The sequence below is a fragment of the Rattus norvegicus genome, chromosome 5, assembly GCF_036323735.1.
Source record: "Rattus norvegicus strain BN/NHsdMcwi chromosome 5, GRCr8, whole genome shotgun sequence".
Lineage (NCBI taxonomy): Eukaryota > Metazoa > Chordata > Mammalia > Rodentia > Muridae > Rattus > Rattus norvegicus.
The window spans coordinates 128,685,521-128,707,446 of NC_086023.1; the positions used below are offsets into that span (position 1 = coordinate 128,685,521).

A 21,926-nucleotide genomic window follows, 5' to 3' on the forward strand; every position below is an offset into this window, starting at 1 on the left:
GGTATATGTAGAGGTGGGCCAGATATATCTTTTTTTGTTTGGTTTTGATTTTTTGTTTGTTTATTAGGTTGGTTTGATTTGATTTTTTTGGTGGTTTCTCTGTGTAGCCCTGGTTATTCCAGAACTCATTCTGTAGACTAAGATGGCCTCAAGCTCAGAGATCTTCCTGTTTCTGCCTCCTGAGTGCTGGGATTACAGAAGTGTGCCTCTACTGCCTGGGCCTGTTTTTTCTTTTGTTTTTTAAACATCAAGTGTAAGTGTGTTTCCACTGGTAAAGTACGTGCCACACAAATACAAGGACTTGAGCACCAAGCCTCAGCAACCACATAAAGGGCCAGGCACCTGCTTCTGCCTCCTGAGTGCTGGATTAAAGACATGTGCAGCCACCGCCTGGCTACCACAAGCTTTTTCCATTGTTTGGCTATTCTTTTCAAAAACTTACCATTCACGGGACTAGATAAAACAATTTCATGAAGTTAAACACTCATTGTTTTCTGGGACCCACTGCTAAATCCATTTCTACAGTTGGGACAGACAGAATGATTCTTAGGACCATAATGACCTTAATTGTGACATCTGGACCACGCCTTTCAGACACAGCTTTTGAATCACTTTTCATTTCAGTCCCCATCCAAGGCCTGGCTTCTTTCTCATCCATGCTAGCTAGCTTTCTTCTTCATCTTCTTCACCTTCACCTCCTCTTCCTCCTCCTCCTCCTCCCCCTCTCCCTCTTCCTCCTCTTCTTCCTCCTCCTCTTCTTCCTTCTCCTTCCTCTTCCTCCTCCTCTTCCCCTTCTTCCTCCTGCTCCTTCTTTCTTCACTGTAGGGGCCTCAGGTCAATTTGCACTACCAGCAACTATGCATTCTCAGTGGAATCTGGAAGATGCCCGATGTTTTTATGAATTAACAATGAGGAAGGAGAAAGAAAGGAAACTTCGGGTTTAGAAAATTTTTTGAGCTGCTAAATTTGTAACCTTGTAAAATCTGTCTCTAGAGTTCTTGAATATGGAAACAAGGCTACACTCCTGGACTTCTTTAAAGGATGTGTCAGAGAAAGCAATCAAGGTTGGCATGATAGGTTGTATGGAGTCTGAAGATAGGGTATGTAAGTATTATACTGCAAGTGTCAAGATAGCACAGGTACCATTTTCAAGACATGATACATTGTGGAAAAGAACTAAATTAAATAGTTGTGGGAGAAAGACTCTACATGTAGAAAGTTCTTGGGTAGGGAAACCGCGAGGGAAGAGGGTAGAAGGACATGGCCAAAGGAACTAAGATTTGGGAATCAGTGATGAAAAGCTAGGCAGGAAGAAAGGTAGTGAGTGGACGGGGCCGCTGCCAGCCAGCCGATTCCCAGGTGTCATTTAGAATATATGAGTGTGTCAGCTTCCTCTGGTACAAACGGTGGGCTCCACTCCAAGGAACATCTTTTCTCCCATGTTGGAGAGACCTCTTTGAGACATATGACTACAAACATATAAACAGTCTTTGACACAAATAGCATGGTTGATGACCAGTAATCCCTATACCCTCATACAAATGGTTTGGTCACTGACTAGTAATACCCTTTTGATGTAGACAGCAGTTGCTTCCCTTACCCAAGAAGAGCAAAAATTTGTAATATGAAAATTTTGTTTTATAACTACAAAAACACCAGACAAAAGTCAAATGGCAAAATGAATTTGTTATAACTAAAGATATGTTAAGAAAGTGAAAGTAGTAACTAAAGATATTACATATGCGGGGTTGGGGATTTAGCTCAGTGGTAGAGCGCTTGCCTAGGAAGCGCAAGGCCCTGGGTTCGGTCCCCAACTCAGAAAAAAAGAACCAAAAAAAAAAAAAAAAAGATATTACATATGCATGCCCCAAAGGCCCTTCTTCTATGCAGTATCCTTCAGACCCCTCTTGAATATACTTTATTATAAAATACTAATTCAAATTAAAGACACATGATCAGTCTTTCTGCTATCCTGGCATCTGTGAAAATGCTGTGGCAGCCAGGTGGTGGCGCAAGCCTTTAATCCCAGCACTCAGGAGGCAGAGGCAGGTGGATCTCTGAGTTTGAAGCCAGTCTGGTCTACAGAGTTCCAAAACAGCACTGCTAAACAGAGAAACCATGTCTCAAAGAATGAAATGATGGAAAGAAAGAAGGAAGCAAAAAGGAAGGAAGAAAACAAGGAAAGAGAGAGGAAGAAAGAGGTGTTAAGTCCACCTTCGGCTGCACCCATTCTTTGGATGGCAATCGTGAATGGAGCCATTTTGAACAGTTCTTCCAGGAGAGTGTTGGTGGCCAGGTTTTAACCACTGAAAGCAACAGGAGCAGGACCATTGAAACTTCTACAGCCTTTTCCCGCTGGACAAAGCGGTGCTTACCTTTAATCTCAGTACTTGGGAAGTAAAGGCAGGTGGATTTTGTGTGGTTCAAGCCCAGCCTGGTCTCCACAGTGAGTTCCCAGACAGCCAGAGCTACATAAAGAGACCGTGTCTCAAAACAACAAAAATGGATGAATCAATCAATCAATGAGTAAAAATATTTTGGTGATGACGACTAATCTATATGACTGTTTACTTGTAGCTGTTAGTAATATAGTTATAAACTACACGACTTTCAGATTAACCAGGATGAAGAGAAGGAGGAAGATGAGATTTAAAACACACTGATATAAAATATTTTGTATGAATTCATAAATAAAATTTAGGAGAATAAATGCATAAAATAAAAAACTGGCCGTCACTTCATACACATACAGAAGATATGGTAATTTATAACTACATTTATAAATGTTCAATCTTTCAAGTATCTATAAATTCAAATGTCTGAGAAGGAAACCTGTCTAGAGTCAGATTAAAAATTAATCTAGATCATGTTTCAACATGCTACTTTGACACTGTACGTATCACCCAGCTATTTTTTGATATAAGTAATGGGGATTATGAATGCCTTATACAAACCCTGATGAAGAAGCTAGTATGACAAACCGACCAGAAATGGAAGCTTATTGCAAAGTAAAACCTAAACGGTAGCCCTCTTCACTGACACAGCTTACAGCATTTCTGTTAACAGGATGGCTTTCAGAAAGTACACTCAAGTATTTAAGTATTCTTCCCACTGAGTGATCTCAGCTAATCTGTGAACTCTGTGGTCAGCATACAGCAAAATTTGCTCCCTTTCCATATACATGTATACTTATTTTTACTTTATTGAGGGAGCGGGCATGTGCACGACCCAGTGCAAGTGAGGTAGTCAGCAGAAAACTTGTAGAGGTACATCCTCTCCACCATGTGAGTTCTGGAGATCAAACTCAGGTTATTAGGTTTGGCAGCAAACACCTTCCTCCTGCTGAGCCATATAACAAGCCCCAACCCCAACTCCCCAGGCACAGAGGTTCACACCAGTTCTTTTAGACTTGACAATCTCTACGGAAAAGGGAACAGGAAATCCAGAGCTTTTAAAATGTATCCTACTGCTACAAGATACATAGTATCTACATACATAGTCCTACTGTGGCTTTCTCTTATCCAGTCAAGCTACCAATAAGTAAATTAAAAATTCATTTAGTTTGAGTTATACTTGATTGATGATAAATGTGGGAGAGCCCAGCTCACTGTGGGTGGTGCCTTCCTGGGTTGGTAGTCCTTGGTGCTATAAGGAAAGCAGGAAGAGCAAGCCATGAGGAGTAAGTCAGTAAGCAGCATTCTTCCATGGCCTCTATGTCAATTCCTGCCTCCAGGTTCATGCTCTTCTGAGTTTCTGCACTGAATTTCCTGAATGATGGACTGTGATGTGGAAGTGTGAAAGAAATCCTTTCTTCCCCACGTTGCTCATGGTGTTTCACCACAGCAATAGAAACCCTAAGACACTTGGTATCCACACTGTGGTGTATGAATTCTAAATTTCCCCAATTGTCTTGGGCATCTGGGCGTTCGGTCCTCAGTTGGTGGCCCTGTTTGGGGAGGTTTAGGAGTTGCGAACTTGCTGGAGGAAGTGTGTCACTGGGGATAGTTTTGAGACCTTAAAGACTTAGGCCATTTGAGTCTGCATTCTCTGCTTCCTGTCTGCAGCTGGAGATGTGCTGCTCCAGCTGCCTGTCTCCTGCTGTCTCCATGCTGCCATCACGAACTCTTATCCCTCTGGAACCATAAGTCAAATATACCTTTTCTTCTGTAAGTTGCCTTGGTCATCGTGTTTTATCACAGCAACAAAAGTAATTAGGACATTCTTTTACTACTCTGGAATTCAAAAGAAGCAAAGTAAAACCTACACAAATACAGCTACATTTCATTGCTTTCCCAAAGCCTAGCTGATGTGGTTTAAATGTCCCACTTAAGCTCATGCACTAAGTATCTGTCCCCAGATAGTACCACCAATTCGAGAGGTGGTAGAAACTTTAAGAGATAGGGCCTAGCTGGAGGAAGCACATCAGAGCCTTTGAACACTAGACCTGATCTTCTGGGCCTTCATGTTCTGCTTCCAATCTGCCATGATATAGCCTCCTTCTCCACACAGTCCTGCCACCATGATGTTCAGCCTTGCCTCAGGTCAAAGTAATGGAGCCAGCCAACCATGGTCTAAGCCCTCTGAAAGCATGATGAACTGTTTCTCTCAAATTCTTGGTCACCATCATGAGGACTAATACACAAGCAGAATTATTTTATATTCTATCTAACGATTATCTACTTAGGAAGGACTGATGTAAGTCCTATATTGTGCTGAGTAGCTTCTCACAATTTCCTACTAACTCTTTCTATATTTCTATATTCAGATGCATTTTTAATCTTAACCTATTCTTCTGATAAATTTATTTTACTTTTATTACTATTAATTTTCCCAGGCAATGCTTTTTCTTACATAATTTATAATTCCATAAGTTATATATACTGTGTGTGTGTGTGTGTGTGTGTGTGTGTGTGTGTGTGTGTGTGTGTGTGTGTGTAGTGTTGCATTCAAGTGAGGATGCAAGTTTGGACACAGAGGTCAATGGAAAACTTCTGGTGTCTTCCTCTATCACTCTCAACTTGAACTTCTTTTTGCTTCCCACGTCACCCTGTCACTGATTTAGTTACCTTCTAGTAATCCTTCTGTACTGGCTGGTTTTGTGTGTCAACTTGACACAAGCTGGAGTTATCCCAGAAAAAGGAGCCTCAGTCGAGGAAACACTTTCATGAGACCCAGCTGCAAGGCATTTTCTCAACTAGTGATCAAGAGGGGAGGACCCAGCCCACTGTGGGTGGTGACATCCCTGGTAGTCTTGGGTTCTATAAGAGAGCAAGCTGAGCAAGCTAGGGGAAGTAAGCCAGTAAGTAACATCTCTCCATGGCTTCTGCATCAGCTCCTGCTTCCTGCCCTGTGTGAGTTCCAGTCCTGACTTCCTGTGGTAATGAGCAGCAATGTGAATGTGTGAGCTGAATAACCCCTTTCCTCCCCAACCTGCTTCTTGGTCATGGTGTTTGCGCAGGAATAGAAACCCTGATGAAGACATCTTCCTTTTGTGTATATTCACAAAAAATGTGAAAGTGGATGTGTGTGCATGTGTGCATGTGGGTGTGTATGTAAGCATGTATGTATGTATGTATATATGTATGTATGTGGGTGTGTATGTGAGCATGTGTGTGTACAGCAGCAAGGGATGATGTCAAATGCCTTCCTCAATCATTCATCTTTTTCTTTTGAGAGGTCTTTTCACTGAACCTGGAGCTCACTGACAGAGCTAGACTGGATGGCAGCAAGCCTCAGAGATTATCCTAGTTCTGTCTTCCCAACACTGAGATTATAGGTATGCTCCCCCATGTCAGGCTTCTTTCTTTCTCCTCCCTTCCTTCTTTATTTTCTTCCTCATGAGTGCTGGAGGCCACACTTACGTCACGGTGGCTCACATAGTAAGCATTTTACTTACTGAGTCATCTCCCCATCCCCAAGTAATTCTTCCTAACTGCCCACACGTAATTTATCCTCCCCCTTTATCTGTTCAGGCTATGCTATGCTAAGACCAAGGAAATAAGTAATGATCAAGCTAATCATGTTTAATCCAGTAACTTATATAAGATCCACTGCCCATAACTGGTCAATGAATTGATGGAAGATGTTAGGATTCTTTTCCCCACAGTAAGAAGCTAGTTAAGAAGTCCTGTTTGACCCTCAGCCAGTTTCTTTTCCCTTAGGAAGTTGCCCAATTGAACTTGATGGAGTTCAACTACTAATGCAATACCATGAGAAGATCAAGAGATCTTCCATATTCCTGACTGCAGCAAACAAACTTGTGTCTTATAGCTTCTTATGTGAAATTGTGTTGAATTTGTCTAAATCACCAAGGTTTAGATATTCTTTTTGTTGATGTTAAAAGCATAAAACCAGATAAATCAAATGAGAAAGGATGTAGCGATAAACTATTGAAACTTACTGTTATTTCTGTAACCTCATGATCTTCACGATAGCCCAATGAAAACTATTTATACTAGTTTTGCATTTAAACTAGCTTTTTTTGTTATATATTATAAAACTAAGGATTAGTAAATTACATAATTAATAGAAACAAAGTTAAGATTTAAATCTAAATCTCACATAAAGCATCACATTCTTTAAAAAAATAAAATCTTTTCTCCATATTTATAGTTCTTGCTAAAAAACAGATTGTGGCGGCTAGAAGAGTGATTACCCTAAGAGTCTGTTGCTCTTCCAGAGGACCCAAGTTCAGTTCTCAGCAGCCAGACCAGGCAGCTCACACACACTTGTAACTCCAGTTCTAGGAAATCTAATATCCACTTCTAGTCTCCATGGCCCACAGGCACGCATACACACACACACACACACACACACACACACACGCGTGCGCGCACAAATACAAATAAGTATTAAAAAATTGTGTTCCTAACAGAATTTGGAGAGAGCTAAGGAATATTAAATTATTCATATATCTTTAATAAGAATAAAGATCTATAGCCTTTAAATATTTGCATTAAAGTCATATAGGAGAAAATATGTGTATGTATTTATAAAAACCTTCAGAACATTTGGTACATGAAAAACTCTATGTAAAAACAAGTACAGGATCAGGCTTGTGAGATGGCTCAGCAGTTAAGAGCACTCACTGATCCTGCAGAGGAGATGGGGTCAATTCTCAGTACCCACATGGTGGCTCACAATCATTTATAACTCTAGTTCCAAGGGACTGAATGCCTCCCTCTGAGCTCTGTGGACACCAGGCAAAACAAGGTGCACATACACACTTACATGAAGGTAGAACATTCATTAAAAATAACCATATCTTTTAAAAAAAAGAGTGTAGGATAAATTTTGACTGTAAGTTAATGTTTAATTATAAAATATCATAAAATCAACCACTGACCACAGGGATTGTAATGTCTGTAATCATTACACTAAGTAAACAGTAGGAGAACTGATGCAAGTTTGAGGATAGCTTGGTCTCTACAAAGGGACCTCCAGATCAGTCACGGCTATATGGCCATACCCTTTTTCAAAAATATAAAAACAACAACAAAAATAGAGAACAACAACAAAAAAGTAAATCACAAATATGTCCTAAGTTGAAAGAACAACATCCTTATTTCAAACCATCCCATTAATCATGTATCTACAAACAGCTACAAATGTAAAGACCACAGAGTAAACACTTCCTTAATTCTCAATTCTCTTTTCTTCACAGAAAACTGAGACAGCATACTTTCTGACAGCAATTAAAAAAAAAAAAAAGACACCCACAATCAGCTCATATTTTATACAGATACTAAGACTGGGCTTTCAAAGGCTTTTTATAAGGTCATCTCAAACTAGAAGTACAGTCACCTAATCCTGCTTTAATTTTTGGTTCATCATTACAAAACACGGCAAGTTCCTGAACTGATAAATGCAATTTACCTTCCCACATGCTCTGCAATGATGCCTCCTTTTGGTGAATGTAAACCGAGCTTCACACTTCATGCAGTTCGGAGCCTGGGAGTCTGGTACCCATACTGGTGCCACCTCACCCAGGGTGGTAAATGGCTTTCTTGCAGAAATTCCAAATTGACCAGCTCTGAGATCATTATCTGGACTATCTGGAGATAATGCAAGGCATGGTCTACTGGAGATGTCAGCCTCGAAACTTTCTAAATGTTCCCCATTTGTATCAGTCACAGAGATGTTTCCCAAAGTTGCACTGCACGCACTGACTGCTGAGTTTTCCCCTAGTTTTGCTTTCCCAAGAATATCATTTTTGTTTTTACTATTATTTCCATTGTTTGCAGGAAGGTCATTTTGTAAATGGTCTGATAATGGCTTTGGAATCTGAAGTTTAAGATTAGAAGGTTGCTTGGGTCTTGCACCACCAAAAGGAACACTAATAGACTGCAGGTTTGCTATCTTGGGGGAAGATTGCCCGAGTACAGATGGGATTTGACTACAGAAATTATGTAAATAATTTTTCTTCATTATAGTTCCAGTGCTGTTTAAAAGCAGTCCATTCCCTTCTGTGTTCTCATTTCCTCTCTGTTCATAAAGATTTGAGTAGCATTCTGATTTGCTCTCTTCTATTTCTTTTTCTTCTGTTACTGAATCTTCTTTGGAGGGTAAAGTCTTTGGAACAAAAGATACAATTGGGCTCTGCATTCCATAGGAATCACAACTATTAGACAGAGAATTTGCTGCTGGTGCATCACTAACAGTGGAGAAATCATATCCTTCACTTTCATTCAAGCAAGTTCCTTTGAAATCTAGATCTGAATCTGCCATTCTAACACACTCTCCTGCACTCTGAGGGTCCTCAGGTTGGCTGATCTGTAAAACCACTTGATTTTCTTCACTTCCTTGGCGATCATCCACCTCATTTAGCTTTGCTGAGTCCCAGTGAGTCGTCTGAGAGTCCTTACCTCCATCTCCATCAGTTCTAGTCTCACTAGACACAAGGCAGTCTGAGGATGGTTCGCAATTGTCCCTTCCACATAAAGCAGGAGTATCTGGCTTGAGATTCAAAGATAAACCAGATGGGAGGGGGTCTTCAGCTGTCCTCTCCTCTGCTGGCTCTGTTTTTGTTAAGAGCTCCTCCCTTGAGTGGGAAAAGGAGTTTGAGCTCCCTAGATCTGTCCTAGAAGAGCTGTTTGCGCCAGAAAGGTCCTCATCAGGCATATAATCCTCTTGTTTTTTAATGGCAGGCCCTCCATCCATTCCCTGGGATGTATTAATTGCTAAGCTTGTAGCTGTAGATGTAGATGGGTCTCTACCTACATTTTCATTGTCCTTTAATTGTGAAGAGGAAGAGATACTGGTTGCACTGTTAGCTGAAGCAGCGCAGAGATGATTAAGAGAATCCCTCTCTGATTTTGGTTTATTCAAAGCATCCATTTGTTTCTCTGAGTTTATACCTTTTTCTGCGGACCCATTCATACTAAAACTAAATTGATCAGTTTGTCTAGTTTCATTATCCAGTGAACAGCTAAAAGAATCCATGAGGGATTGACTATTATAGTTATTACAATCCTGCAAATCACTTTGCAGTGTCCTTTTATCACAGTTATGCATGACAGCTACAACCAGAACATTCTTCTCGTCTGGCAGACAAGTGAGGCTCCCACGTTTCTCCTCTCCCACTTCAACGGCACTAAATTGATCATCCTGATTGTAGTTTCTCTTAATTAGTTGGTCTTCTGCCACAGCATTTTCATCAATCCACATCGTGTCAATCTCTGGATTTAGACTACCGTCCTGTCCGTTAGCACAGGGACCTTTTCCCTCCCTTGTAAGGGGAGCTGAGCCAGCAAGAGAAAAGATTTTCCGCTGTGGTCCTGTCTCATTAGAAATTGTAGGTTCATTCACATTGGCTAATGCAGGGTTAAAAGACAATGGATGAGAAGAGGAATCTAAAATCTTATTCCACTTTGTATCCAATAAAGTAGGAGAAACTGTTTCATCTGAAGGGGAAAAAAAAAAAAAGTAATTACAGTAAGTTTGCTGGTAACAGTAAAAAGCTACTTAGGGTTACCTGACAGATATTTCCAACTATGCTTTGGAGAAAATGTCCCCAGAATATGACAGTATCTAATCTTTAGCTAGACATAAGAAAAAAACATTTAAGACAATGCCCTATAATTATCTGTCAACAAATGATAATGCCTCAGAACATTTCAAATAACATAGTTGGGCAGTGGTTGTGCACGCCTTTAACCTCAGCACTCAGGAGGCAGAGGCAGGGGGATCTCTGTGAGCTCCAGGACAGTCAGGGCTACATAGAGAAATCCTGTCTTAAAAAACAAACAAATGGGGTTGGGGATTTAGCTCAGTGGTAGAGCGCTTGCCTAGCAACCACAAGGCCCTGGGTTCGGTCCCCAGCTCCGAAAAAAAGAAGAAAAAGAAAAAAAAAACAAAAACAAACAAACAACAAATGAATTTTATGTCAATTTAATTGTGTTATTAGATTGAAATAAATAACAATACAATTAAATTGCTCTATATACCCAGGAATGGGGAAGCAACTTTGGACTGTCTGTGTATAAGACAAGGTACAGACAATGAAGAGTAGTGAAGACTAGTAACTGAGTGAGAAATTTTCCATGGAGACTAATGCAGAGGTAGGGATTTAGCTCAGTGGTAGACCTTGGGTTCAGTCCTCAGCTCTGGGGGGGGGGGGGGCTAAATGTCTAATCTACATGACTCGGGTACAGGCTACATGGACAGCCCCATTTGCTAAACTATCCAGTGACCCTTGTAGTCCTGGGGGCTATGAGTGGGAGGACAACTGAGTCAGTGATCTCAAGCCATCTTGGAAGCAGAGATGGAAACATAACATCAACAAAAAAAACCCAACCCAAACAAACAAAAAACACGAACTTTGTATAATAACATTTAGGTATTTTAGTGAATATAAAGTTTATCGAAAAAAGCTTTTTTAAATGGGCCTAGAGATTTAGCTGTTATAACAGTGCCTGGGATTAAAGGCATGCACCACCATATCCAGTTTAATTTGTATAGATTTAAATTTTTCAAATAAGGTTTTTTTTTTAAGTTTGATTATAGCATGTGAAATTCTGTTTATAATAATGTTACTAATTAAGCTCATATTTATATTCTTACCTAAGGACATTTGGGAAAATAGCATTTACTAAATCAATTTCTAGTGTATCTATATCTATATCTATTATACATATATATATAATTTCATCTATCATTTGTTTCTTTTATAATAAATCATAACTATAATAAGCTGTTATTCTCAAGTTATAGTGCTATTTTTATATATCTAAATAAGTTAACTAAATGAAAGCAAATGCACATAGTGTCTTGTCTTCTTTCTCCCATCAGTAAATGATAACCATGGTGTTGAAATTAGACAGTTACAATTGTTAACACTCATCTTCAATGTACCCATGGACCTTACTAAGGATTTTACTGTACTATAATACAACAGGTTATTTACCTTCTCTTTCACCCACTGAATGGTTTCTGAAGGCAGAAACCATTTCATTCTGTCAGTGGAAAGCCCACATTGCATAGTGCCTAGTGTGTAGTAGGTAACAGATGTACAAAAGCAAAAATAAATTCTGTGTAGCATTAAGGTTAATACCTTACGCCCCTACAAAGAATATAATGTAGCTGGTAAGCTAAGATAGATACAATATACATGAATAGCTAATTAGTGACATATTAAAATGATTATTTTTTGTAAAAATACAAAATAAATTCTAGGATGTGGGAAATGAGCCTGAGTTCACTAAAAGGAGGAACTAGACGAGGCTGCAAGCATTTTATCAAAAGTAAATGATTTGCAAATAGGGAAACCAGGAAAAGCACAACACCAAATATAAGACTTAAGAGAACAACAAATAAAACAGTTTGGGCCAAGAAAACAAGCCTATGGGATAATGAAACAAAGTAACACAAGGCAGATAGTGAAAGAGATAGGGATAATGGTTGATAGAATGCTTATGTAGCATTCATGAGGCCTGGGTTTGATCCCAAACGCCACACAAAATCAGGCTTCATAGGGCACACCATCAATAGACACTATAGAGGCAGAGATAGAAGGCAAAGTAATCCTCAGCTACAGGACAAGTTCAAGGTAAACATAGGATACAAGAGACCCTCACGTGGTGGTGGTAGAGCATGCTTTTAATCCCAGCACACAGGCAGAGGCAGAGGCAGAGAGGCAGAGGGGCAGAGAGGCAGAGAGGCAGAGGGGCAGAGGGGCAGAGGGGCAGAGGGGCAGAGAGGCAGAGAGGCAGAGGGGCAGAGGGGCAGAGGGGCAGAGAGGCAGAGAGGCAGAGAGGCAGAGAGGCAGAGAGGCAGAGAGGCAGAGAGGCAGAGAGGCAGAGAGGCAGAGAGGCAGAGAGGCAGAGGGGCAGAGGGGCAGAGGGGCAGAGGGGCAGAGAGGCAGAGGGGCAGAGGGGCAGAGGGGCAGAGAGGCAGAGAGAGGCAGAGGAGCAGAGGGGCAGAGAGGCAGAGAGATAGAGAGAGAGAGAGGCAGAGAGAGGCAGAGGAGCAGAGGGGCAGAGAGGCAGAGAGAGGTAGAGAGGCAGAGAGAGGCAGAGAGAGGTAGAGAGAGGTAGAGAGGCAGAGAGAGTTAGAGAGGCAGAGAGAGGCAGAAGCAGTCAGATCTCTGAGTTCAAGGTCACCCAAGTCTAGAGAGTGAGTTCCAGGACAATAATCTTGAAAACCACCCCAAAAAGGAAGGGGGATAAGTATCCCAAAAGAAATAAGAAATGTATTTCTTACAAGAATGATTGGGTTTTACCTACTACCTAGACATGTTAGTTACCTAATGTAGTACATTTGTGATGTAGTGTGTGTGTGTGTGTGTGTGTGTGTGTGTGTGTGTGTGTGTGTGTGTGTGTGTGTGTGTGTGTGTTTCATTCTGTTAACAAGTCTCACGTAGCTTATACTGGCTTCACATTCACTATCCAGCCAAGACTGGCTTTGAACTCCTGATCTCCTGCCTCCTTCAACTAACAAGTGCTGGAATTATAGGCATGTGTCATACCTGGGTCTTTGGGAGGGAGGGGTGGTGATACAGATTTCATCTATGTAGCCCTAACTGACCTGTAACTTATTATATGAATCAAGCTAATCTTGAATTTGTGAAGATCCTCCTGCCTCTGGCTCCCAAGTACTAGGATTATAGGCCTGGATATTTGCCATATATTTTCCCCTTAAATTAGAAAATAAAGTAACAAGAAACAAGAAACTACCTTCATGAAATTGTTTTAAACTTTAAGTTTAAAATACTTAAGTACCTGGTACATAATGCTAAGAGATATTATTTCTCCCTTTAAATATATTACATATTATTGTCATTATTATTATTTTATTTTATTTTTTGAGATTTATTTAATTTTATTTTATATATGAGGGTTTTGCCCGTACATATCTCTGTGTATCACTTGCACACCTAGTGCCTGTGGAGCCCAGAGGAGGGCATCAGATCCACTGGGATTGGTGTTCCAGTTGTGAGCCACCACAGGGGTACTGGGAATTGATCCTGAGTCCTCTGTAAGAGCAGTCAGTGCTCTTAACTGCTCAACCATCTTTCCAAACCCTTACCCTCATTTTAAAAACAAACAAACAAAAAAACCCAAAAGAACTGTATAGTCTAATTCTCACAGTCTTCACATCATAAACTCAAGTAGGTTTCCCAATGTAAATCCTCACCTTCATTTTGTTCAAATTCATCTAATACCTTGTCCAGGTTGTAAGCTTCTGCTTGGAAGTAATTCTCCATCAGTGAGGAAACACTGCTGAAGAGACTTATTTAAACCTAAAAAGTTAAAAAAATTAAGATACAATTTGAATTACTAAAATATGATTCACAGATCCTAGGTATACAAGAAAGAACAGCAAATCTATTTGGACAATGATAAACAATATTAAGATCTTCAAGTGTGGAAACCTGTCGACTAACAATTACCAAAACGCAGTCAGCCTCTATATCTGTAAATTCTATGTCTACAAATTAAACCAATGATGGATGAACAATATTCAGGAAAAATGGGGTATGTTCTAAATATGCATCTTTCTAGTCACTTCTCCCTAAGAAAAACCGTTAAATAGCTATTTCTTTAGCACTATATCTTAGTAGTCGATGAGTTACAGCATGCAGGGCGCCATGAACAAGTTATATGTAAATACTCCATGGACTCTGAAACCCACAATGGTACTAGGGTCACTTCTCCACGAACACTGAGGGACAAATGTACAACTATAATAAGCATAGAAGTCAGACTTATTTAATAGCTTATCTTCAAAAGATAAAGTATAAGAGTTGGGAAGGAATCATTTTCATTAGGATAAAGTTACATTTCTCCAAGAAAGGGGAGTGTTCATAGCTTCTATTAAGTAAAAAAAAAAAAAAAAAAAAGATAAGAAAGTTCAAGCACAGGTAAAGGATATTAGTTTTAATTTTAAGAATGACTGACAATTTTTTTAAAATCTCTCTTTTTTAGATATAATTGTTAAACTTCCCATACTGCTGACTGAAAAAGCATATATACAAGATATCAACAGTTCCTAAGGGAGTGCCATGTAACACCACAGTAGGAGTTTTTAAAATGCTACTGATGATTCCTTTATCATTTATTATTTAAGTTTTGGATTTTTCATAGTATCACACCCCACACTGGAGCCCAGGCTGGTCCATACTCCCGAGGGCTGGGATTACTGTTATAAGCCTCATCAGGCTTACAGCTGATTATTCCTTTTCTGAGTAGATCAAACTCAGATTTACTAAGAAAAGTGGGGAAATGCTCCCAAGACAGGAAGGTATTCCAAGGGAAGAATACCTCTGACCATCCCTTTAAACTGACTTATCTTTTGGTATGTGTCCATGTGTTTGTGTATATGAGTATATACAGCTCCATGTGAGTGTGCATGCATATGCAGGTTCAAGTGGAGGACAAAGGCCAAAAGGCCAACACAGGGTGTCTTCCTCAATCGTTTCTTCTCTCTCTCCTCTCCTCTCTCTCTCTCCCTCTCTCTCTCTCTCTCTCTCTCTCTCTCTCTCTCTCTCTCTCTCTCTCTCTCTCTCTCAGAGAGAGGTATATGCACATGCGTTTGTGAGTGAAAGTGTGTAAATGTCATGATATACATACCAGAGACAACCTTGGGCATTAGTCTTTGATTGCCACCTTGTTTGTGACAGGGTCTCTGTTGTTTTTCTGCTATGTACACGAAGCTAGCTGGCCCAGGAGCAGCCAAGGATTTTCTTGGCTCTATCTTCCCTCTAACAGTATGAGCACTGGAATTATATATGTTGACCACCTCACCTGGCCTTATGTGGGCTTATGTATGAATTCAGATACTAGTTTTACACAGCCAGAACTTCACCCTCAGCACGCTAAAGTAGTACCTGGTGATTTATTATTTGTGATGAGTTGTTATTAAAATTGTTTGCTATTAATTTCCTACTTAACATTGTTTGCTATTGGCTAAATTATAAGGGTTTTTATGTTAAGATCAATAACTAAGGCCTGACTGTACTGCCTCACACCCAATGGTTGTACAATACATATCAATCTGTTGGTCTGATTATTTACTAATGCTTTTATCCCGACTTCCCTATGGGGCCTCATCTCTGCTGTCTCCAGGAATGGTTTGAGGTCTTGAGTCTTGAGACCCTGGTTTCATTTTCAAAGAAACACCTGTGGCTTTCTGAAGCCTTGAGGGAAAAAGTAGACTTCTTCTTACATAAGTTAGGATTTATGTTAGGATTCTTTACTAGCCTTCTTACAAAAATGTCCATTTTATGCAAATTAGTAGCTCACTAAACTCACAAGTGTTATTTCATAGTGGAATATAATGGGGTTGGAGATATGGCTCAGAGGTTAAGAGCACTGACTGTTCTTCCAGAGGTCCTGAGTTCAAATCCCAGCAACTACATGGTGGCTCACAATCACTTGTAATGGAATCTGATATCCTCTTCTGGTGTGTCTGAAGACTGCAGCAGTGTACTCATATAAATAAGATAAATAAAATTTTAAAAAAAGGAATATAATTACTTTGGGGTTTTTTTTTTTGGTTTTTGGGTTTGTTTTCTTGTTTGTTTGTTTGTTTCTTTGTTTGTTTGTTGAGATAGAGTTCCTCTGTGTATTCCTGACTGTCCTGGAATTCACTTTGTAGATTAGGATGGCCTTGAACTCAGAGATCTGCCTGCCTCTACCTTCCAAGTGCTGGGATTAAAGGAATGTACCACCACTGCCTGGCCTGGATTTTTTTTTAAAGGATGTTTACCTCTAGAGTACCTCCACTGATGAGAAAGCTTTTAGAAATTCTGCAGAATTCCATCCTTGAGGTCCCACTGACAGCACTGATTCAATTGCTGCTTTTATGTCCTCTTCCTTGAACTTCCCTTTTGTGCCCCAGGGACAAACTTATGCATCATATATTACTGGGCAGTTACTAGGTACTACTATTGTCCCAGTCACTAGATTACAGTGACAAATAAGATTATGCCTTAGACCTAAAGAAGCCCAAGGTCTCAGGGGGAAAGAATGAGTTAACTTAAAACTTAAAATACGGGGCTGGGGATTTAGCTCAGTGGTAGAGCGCTTACCTAGGAAGCGCAAGGCCCTGGGTTCGGTCCCCAGCTCCGAAAAAAAGAACAAAAAAAAAAAAAAAAAAAACTTAAAATACTATGGCAGTACTAATTGCTATATGACTAAGGAGGAGTTGGATGTATCACTATTTTTTTCTAATGCATCGCTCAAATCCATGCTCTTTTTCATGCTAAAATTAGCTATGATCAAAGGTTAACAGTAAATTGATTATAAAAGGGAGAAGCCAGCACTAGTAAAGAAATTAGTGTCATGACATTGATAGTTACTTCAAAAACAAACAAACAAAAAACAGAGCTGAAGAGATGGCACAGCAGCTAAGAGTGCACACTGCCCTTACAGAGGACTCTAACCCAGTTTTAGCACTCATGTCAGGTGGCCCACAATTGCCTGTTCCATGGTATCTAACACACTGCTCTGGATTAAACCTGCAATCTCTGTCAGTGCTTAGGAAAAAGAGGCAGGAGGATCACAAATTGGAAGTGATCTTGAACCACACAGTGACCTCCAGACTAGCATGGACTACCCAGATTTTGCCTCAAATTAATTAATTACTGTCTTCCTCTGAATTAGAGTAAAAATCATTTTGAAAAGTTATACTGTTAGTTTAACAAGAGATGCTGGTAATGAGGCAAGCAGTGTATGTCCGTCTACCTGTATTCACAGGTGTAATCCATCACTCAAGTTTAGTGTGACAGAGAAATAAAACAATGGCTTCCCTACCTGTCCCCTCAAGCAGCCTTCTCTGTGCTTGCTCATGATGCCTGCTGCGCCAGCCAGTACTGCTGACCCAGAATGTCTTCTTTGATCCTACAGAAAAACCAGACTGCTTATTACATTTGCTAAAACAATAAGCTCTCATTTTCATCTTATAAGCCTGCTAACACCAGACAAATAAAAGTAACAAGTCTCAACTAAATTATAATTACATCTTCAGATTCAAAGACCTGCTCAGCATGGAAGGCAGACACACATACATTTATTGAAGAAGGCAAAACTTCAGCGTCAGGGACGAATTAAGAAAGTCTCTGCATGTTCACTGCAGGAGACAATATATAATAAAACAAAAGCAGGCGATTTCTGTCCGACTGTAACTGCTGATTCATAGAGACACCAGTCACTTTATGCTAACAACAGGTCCTTCTGAAACCCAAAGTTAAGAAGAAAACTGCTACCTCACAAGAATGTCCTCAAATACCATTTTCACCCCCTCTGTATATATCTCTGACTGTACAGGAACTTACTGTAAATCAAGTTGGCCTTGAACTCATAAGAGATCCACCTGTCTCTGTTTCCCAAGTGCTAAGATTAAAGTCGTGTGTATGCCACTGAAAATTATTAAACTGAGTTTAAAAAGTTTCCTACTGAAATTTTTATTGCCAAACAACTGTTTTCCCTCCAAAAGGAGTGTATTTGTATCTCAGACATCTCTCACTGCCTAAAAGCAGTGGATCCATTAATGCAGGATATTGAATATTACTGTTAATAGTATGTCAAAGGCAAAATTCCTCAAATGCAACATCCTTTCTCTCAAAAAAAGACAATATCCATAAACCTAGCATCCTAGCATAGTCCAATTTACATGCCTCTTTAAGTTCTTAGCAATGATCACTTATTTTTAAAGATTTATTCTTTTTTTTTTTTTTTGGTTCTTTTTTTCGGAGCTGGGGACCGAACCCAGGGCCTTGCGCTTCCTAGGCAAGCGCTCTACCACTGAGCTAAATCCCCAACCCTGATTTAGTCTATTTTTAATTATGTGTGCATGAGTTTATGTGCACAAAAGAGCTAGCACCACTGAGGCCAATAGAAGGTGGATCCCCTGGCACTGGAGTTACAGGTGGTTGAACTTGGGTCCTTTACGAAAGGCAGCAAGTACTCTTAATTGCTCAACTACCTCTCTAGCCCTGTGAGAATTCTTAGAGGCCTAATTTAGCTTTGTTCAGGACTGAACACTGGAAATAATAAAAATAAAGACTAAGAACATCATAATCATGATATTTTCAGAATAGGTAAAATTCTTAGAGATTAGCCAACATATCTAAATATTATATTATCTAACATGAAAATTATGTGCTTATTAAGAAAAAGCCCAAAACTACAAGTTCTGGAGATCAATAAAGAATAAAGATCACTTGTCACAGGCTTTGCTATCTTCACGAAGTGGAGGCTAGTGATGAAGGAATACACCACACAATATCCTCTGATCCGATTGATAGGATAGAATTGCCCATCTAGACAACACAAAATCTTGTACACATCCATCCCTTAAGAATAGTCATAACAACCTGTAATATGTGCAAAGAGGAATCTTAACATCCGCTGCCATGTTCTCTCCTCATTTTTTCATGTGGTGACTTAATTGAGTTCAAAGAGCGTATGGTGGCTGGGTGCACCAGCCACCACAGAATTGGGATGTGTATGTTTGGCGTGGTGGAAACCAGCCAAGAAAGCTGTGAGTGAGGGCAGGGTAGCCTGACAGGGTGCCATGTTGGAATGGCTCTCAGACAAAGGGTCAGAAAGCAGTTGGGGTCAGCATGGAGCTGCTGAGATAAATTAGCGCTAGTTCCAATGGCCTGTGGGTGCCAGAACTAGCAAAGGGAGTGTGACCACCAGGGTATGCCGGGAACTGGTTCCACCACTTTTTCATTTTTACTGCAACAAATATCTATGGTTATTTTTACTGTATTTCTAACACAAGAGGCAGTATAGTTACATAATAGTTAATTTCTTGTTTTAATGGCTACTTGACTAGGGCACAGGTTGCCCATACTACTACTGGGTGTTTCTGAGGGTGTTTTAGATTGAGTTAAGTTTTGAATTGGTGGATTAAGTAAAGCAGACTGCCCTCTCACATAATTAGGTATCTTCCAAGCCACTGAGGACCTAAAGAAGGACAGAAGGATTCTCTGTGTGTGTCTAATTTGCCTTGCTGTCTTCTCCTGCCTTGGAACTGGAACTTTCATAATTATCATCCAGTCCCAGAACTATAATCCTACCAGCTTTCCTGGGTTTCCTGACTGCAGACATCAGACCATGAGACTTCTAAGTTTCCAGAATCCTATGAGCAATTTTTTATTTACATATACAGACATTTTTTTTGAAACTGAGTCTTAACACATAGCTCAGGCTGGCCTCAAATTCACCATATGGCCCAGGGTAGTCTTGAATTCAGACACTTATCACTTAATGATGGAAATGCATTAAAGAAGTGCTTTCTTAGGTGATTTCTTGAGTGTTCTTAGGTGTGTGAACATCAGAGAGTTCATTAGTATAGCTTGGCTGACTCATATTTACCTGGTTAAACCTTCTCAATTCATTTGAGTTGTTCCTTATTTTCCATTTTCTGTGGTCAAATTGCACTTATGTGTTTCTTGTCTAATGACAACACTTACAAATGAATTTACATTTTTCATTTGCCTCTCTCTCTCCCACTCCCACTGGAAGATGAACTGATTAAGAACAAGTCCTGTACTGGGTGTGGCGATATACAACTTTAATTCTAGCAATTGGGAGGCAGAAGCAAGCAGATCTCTGTGAGTTTCAGGCTAGTCTGGTCTTCCGGGCCAGCCAGAACTACATAGTGAGACCCTGTCTCAAAAAATAAAACAACAACAACAACAACAACAACAACAAAAAAAAAGAGCAAGACCCATGATGTCTTCATTCTTTGTAACCCAGGGCATGCCACAGTTTTTAGCAAATGCTATATGAATAAACAACTCAAGTAAAATTAAAACTCTATATTCTACATTCAATAATCAAATTCAAGGTAAATATTTTGTCTGTCCTAAAAGAGTAATACTCCTGAGAGCATGTGTATTGAAAGGCAGAAAGGAACATAAGAACAAACAAGTTAAATATATGCAAACTGTTGCCCCCCGACTCCCCAGCACAGCTGTAGCCATTTTGTTCCATGCTCCCCAGCTATTTCATATCGTTGCCATAATATGCCTGCCAGTCATTGACAAGAAAAATAACTTGACTCAGAGCAGAATCATGCTGACCTCATACCCTGTTATGTTCAGTATGTTTGCTAGTCTTAAGAAATTCCACAATCATAAGCTTCACTTAGGACGCATCAAATTAAAGATAAATATGAACTGTTATATCTAAAAAAGCTTGAGTCAGGGCCAATCACACTACAGAGTTTCCAGCATCTATCTGCATATGATCTCACTGTAGGCTTTGTGAGGTTTTTTTTTTTTTCCTTTAAAAGCTGGCCCTGAGTAATGTCTGGGGTCCCAGCTCCCATGTCTGGAGCTATGGCAGTGATCTTGGGTATGTGTAGTTCAATAAACCAACCCTGTTTAACTGAGATCTGTGTCTGAGGGGTTTGTGTGGCAATTTCTGAACCTCAACAAGAACCTAACATAAAACAAAAATTAAAAACATAAAAATTAAACATTTAGTGTGTGTGTGTGTGAGAGAGAGAGAGAGAGAGAGAGAGAGAGAGAGAGAGACTGATTCAAAGAACAACTTGTAAGGGTCAATTCCTTCCTTCCACTACAGGTTCCTAGTAATAAAGCTTTAGCGTCATTACCCACCGATTTATCTCTCTGGCCCCCATTTGTCTTAAAGAAATATTTGAATAAATATAAAAGATAATACAAATTAAACTATTAGATTCAAGTTTAAAATAGTTTAAAAATGGGGAAAATCTAAAGGTCAAGTAAGCAGGAACAATTTACAGAATGAAATAAAGCTTAAGACCTCATTTTCTTTTAGGTAAATTTCACTGTTTGCTAGGTGGTGGCACAGTATGCCTTTAATCCCAGCACTTGGAAAGTAGAGGAAGGTGGATCTCTGTGAGTTCAAGGACTGCCTGGTCTATAGGATGAGTTCCAGACAGCCAAGGCTGTACAGAGACCCTATCTCAAAAATCTAAAAACCAAACAATGTTCATTCACACTGAAATTAGTTTTGTCTTCTCCTAAGAATTAAAGATCGAATCTTTCTTTTTTTTTCAAAGATTCATTTATTATATATAAGTATACTGCAGCTGTCTTCAGACACACCAGAAGGCATCGGATCTCTTTACAGATGGTTCTGAGCCACCATGTGGTTGCTGGGATTTGAACTCAGGACCTCAGGAAGAACAGTCAGTGCTCTTAACCGCTGGGCCATCTCTCCAGCCCAGATTGAATCTTTCTAATAAAATTACTGCATATTCCTAAAGGAAAAAAGTATATATAAGGGCTTTTAAAATCAGAACAGGGAGAGAGACATTTCCTATTAGAAATTAACAGTTTTCTTAATTTCATTTGAGACTAAAAGAACTATAAAAAAAAAAAACCAAAGCAAAACAAAACCAAGGTCTCACAATGTAGCTCTGGCTACCTGGAACTCACAGAGATCCCCTGCCTCTGATTCCCAGGTGATAGAATTAAAGGCATGCAC

The 21,926-nt window shown here is 39.8% G+C and overlaps 1 protein-coding gene across 7 annotated transcripts in view; it reads right to left on the reverse strand.

The window, feature by feature from the left end:
* Zfyve9 (zinc finger FYVE-type containing 9) overlaps positions 1–21,926 on the reverse strand; it is a 159,016-nt gene that overhangs the window by 86,142 nt on the left and 50,948 nt on the right. For 3 of the 7 annotated variants that reach the window (NM_001107952.1, XM_063287711.1, XM_039109964.2), the window contains 3 exon segments: positions 7,876–9,902; positions 13,633–13,738; positions 17,253–17,339. In NM_001107952.1, the coding sequence (NP_001101422.1) occupies positions 7,876–9,902; positions 13,633–13,702 (2,097 nt within the window). In that variant the 5' untranslated portion in view covers positions 13,703–13,738; positions 17,253–17,339. 7 annotated transcript variants of the gene reach the window in all.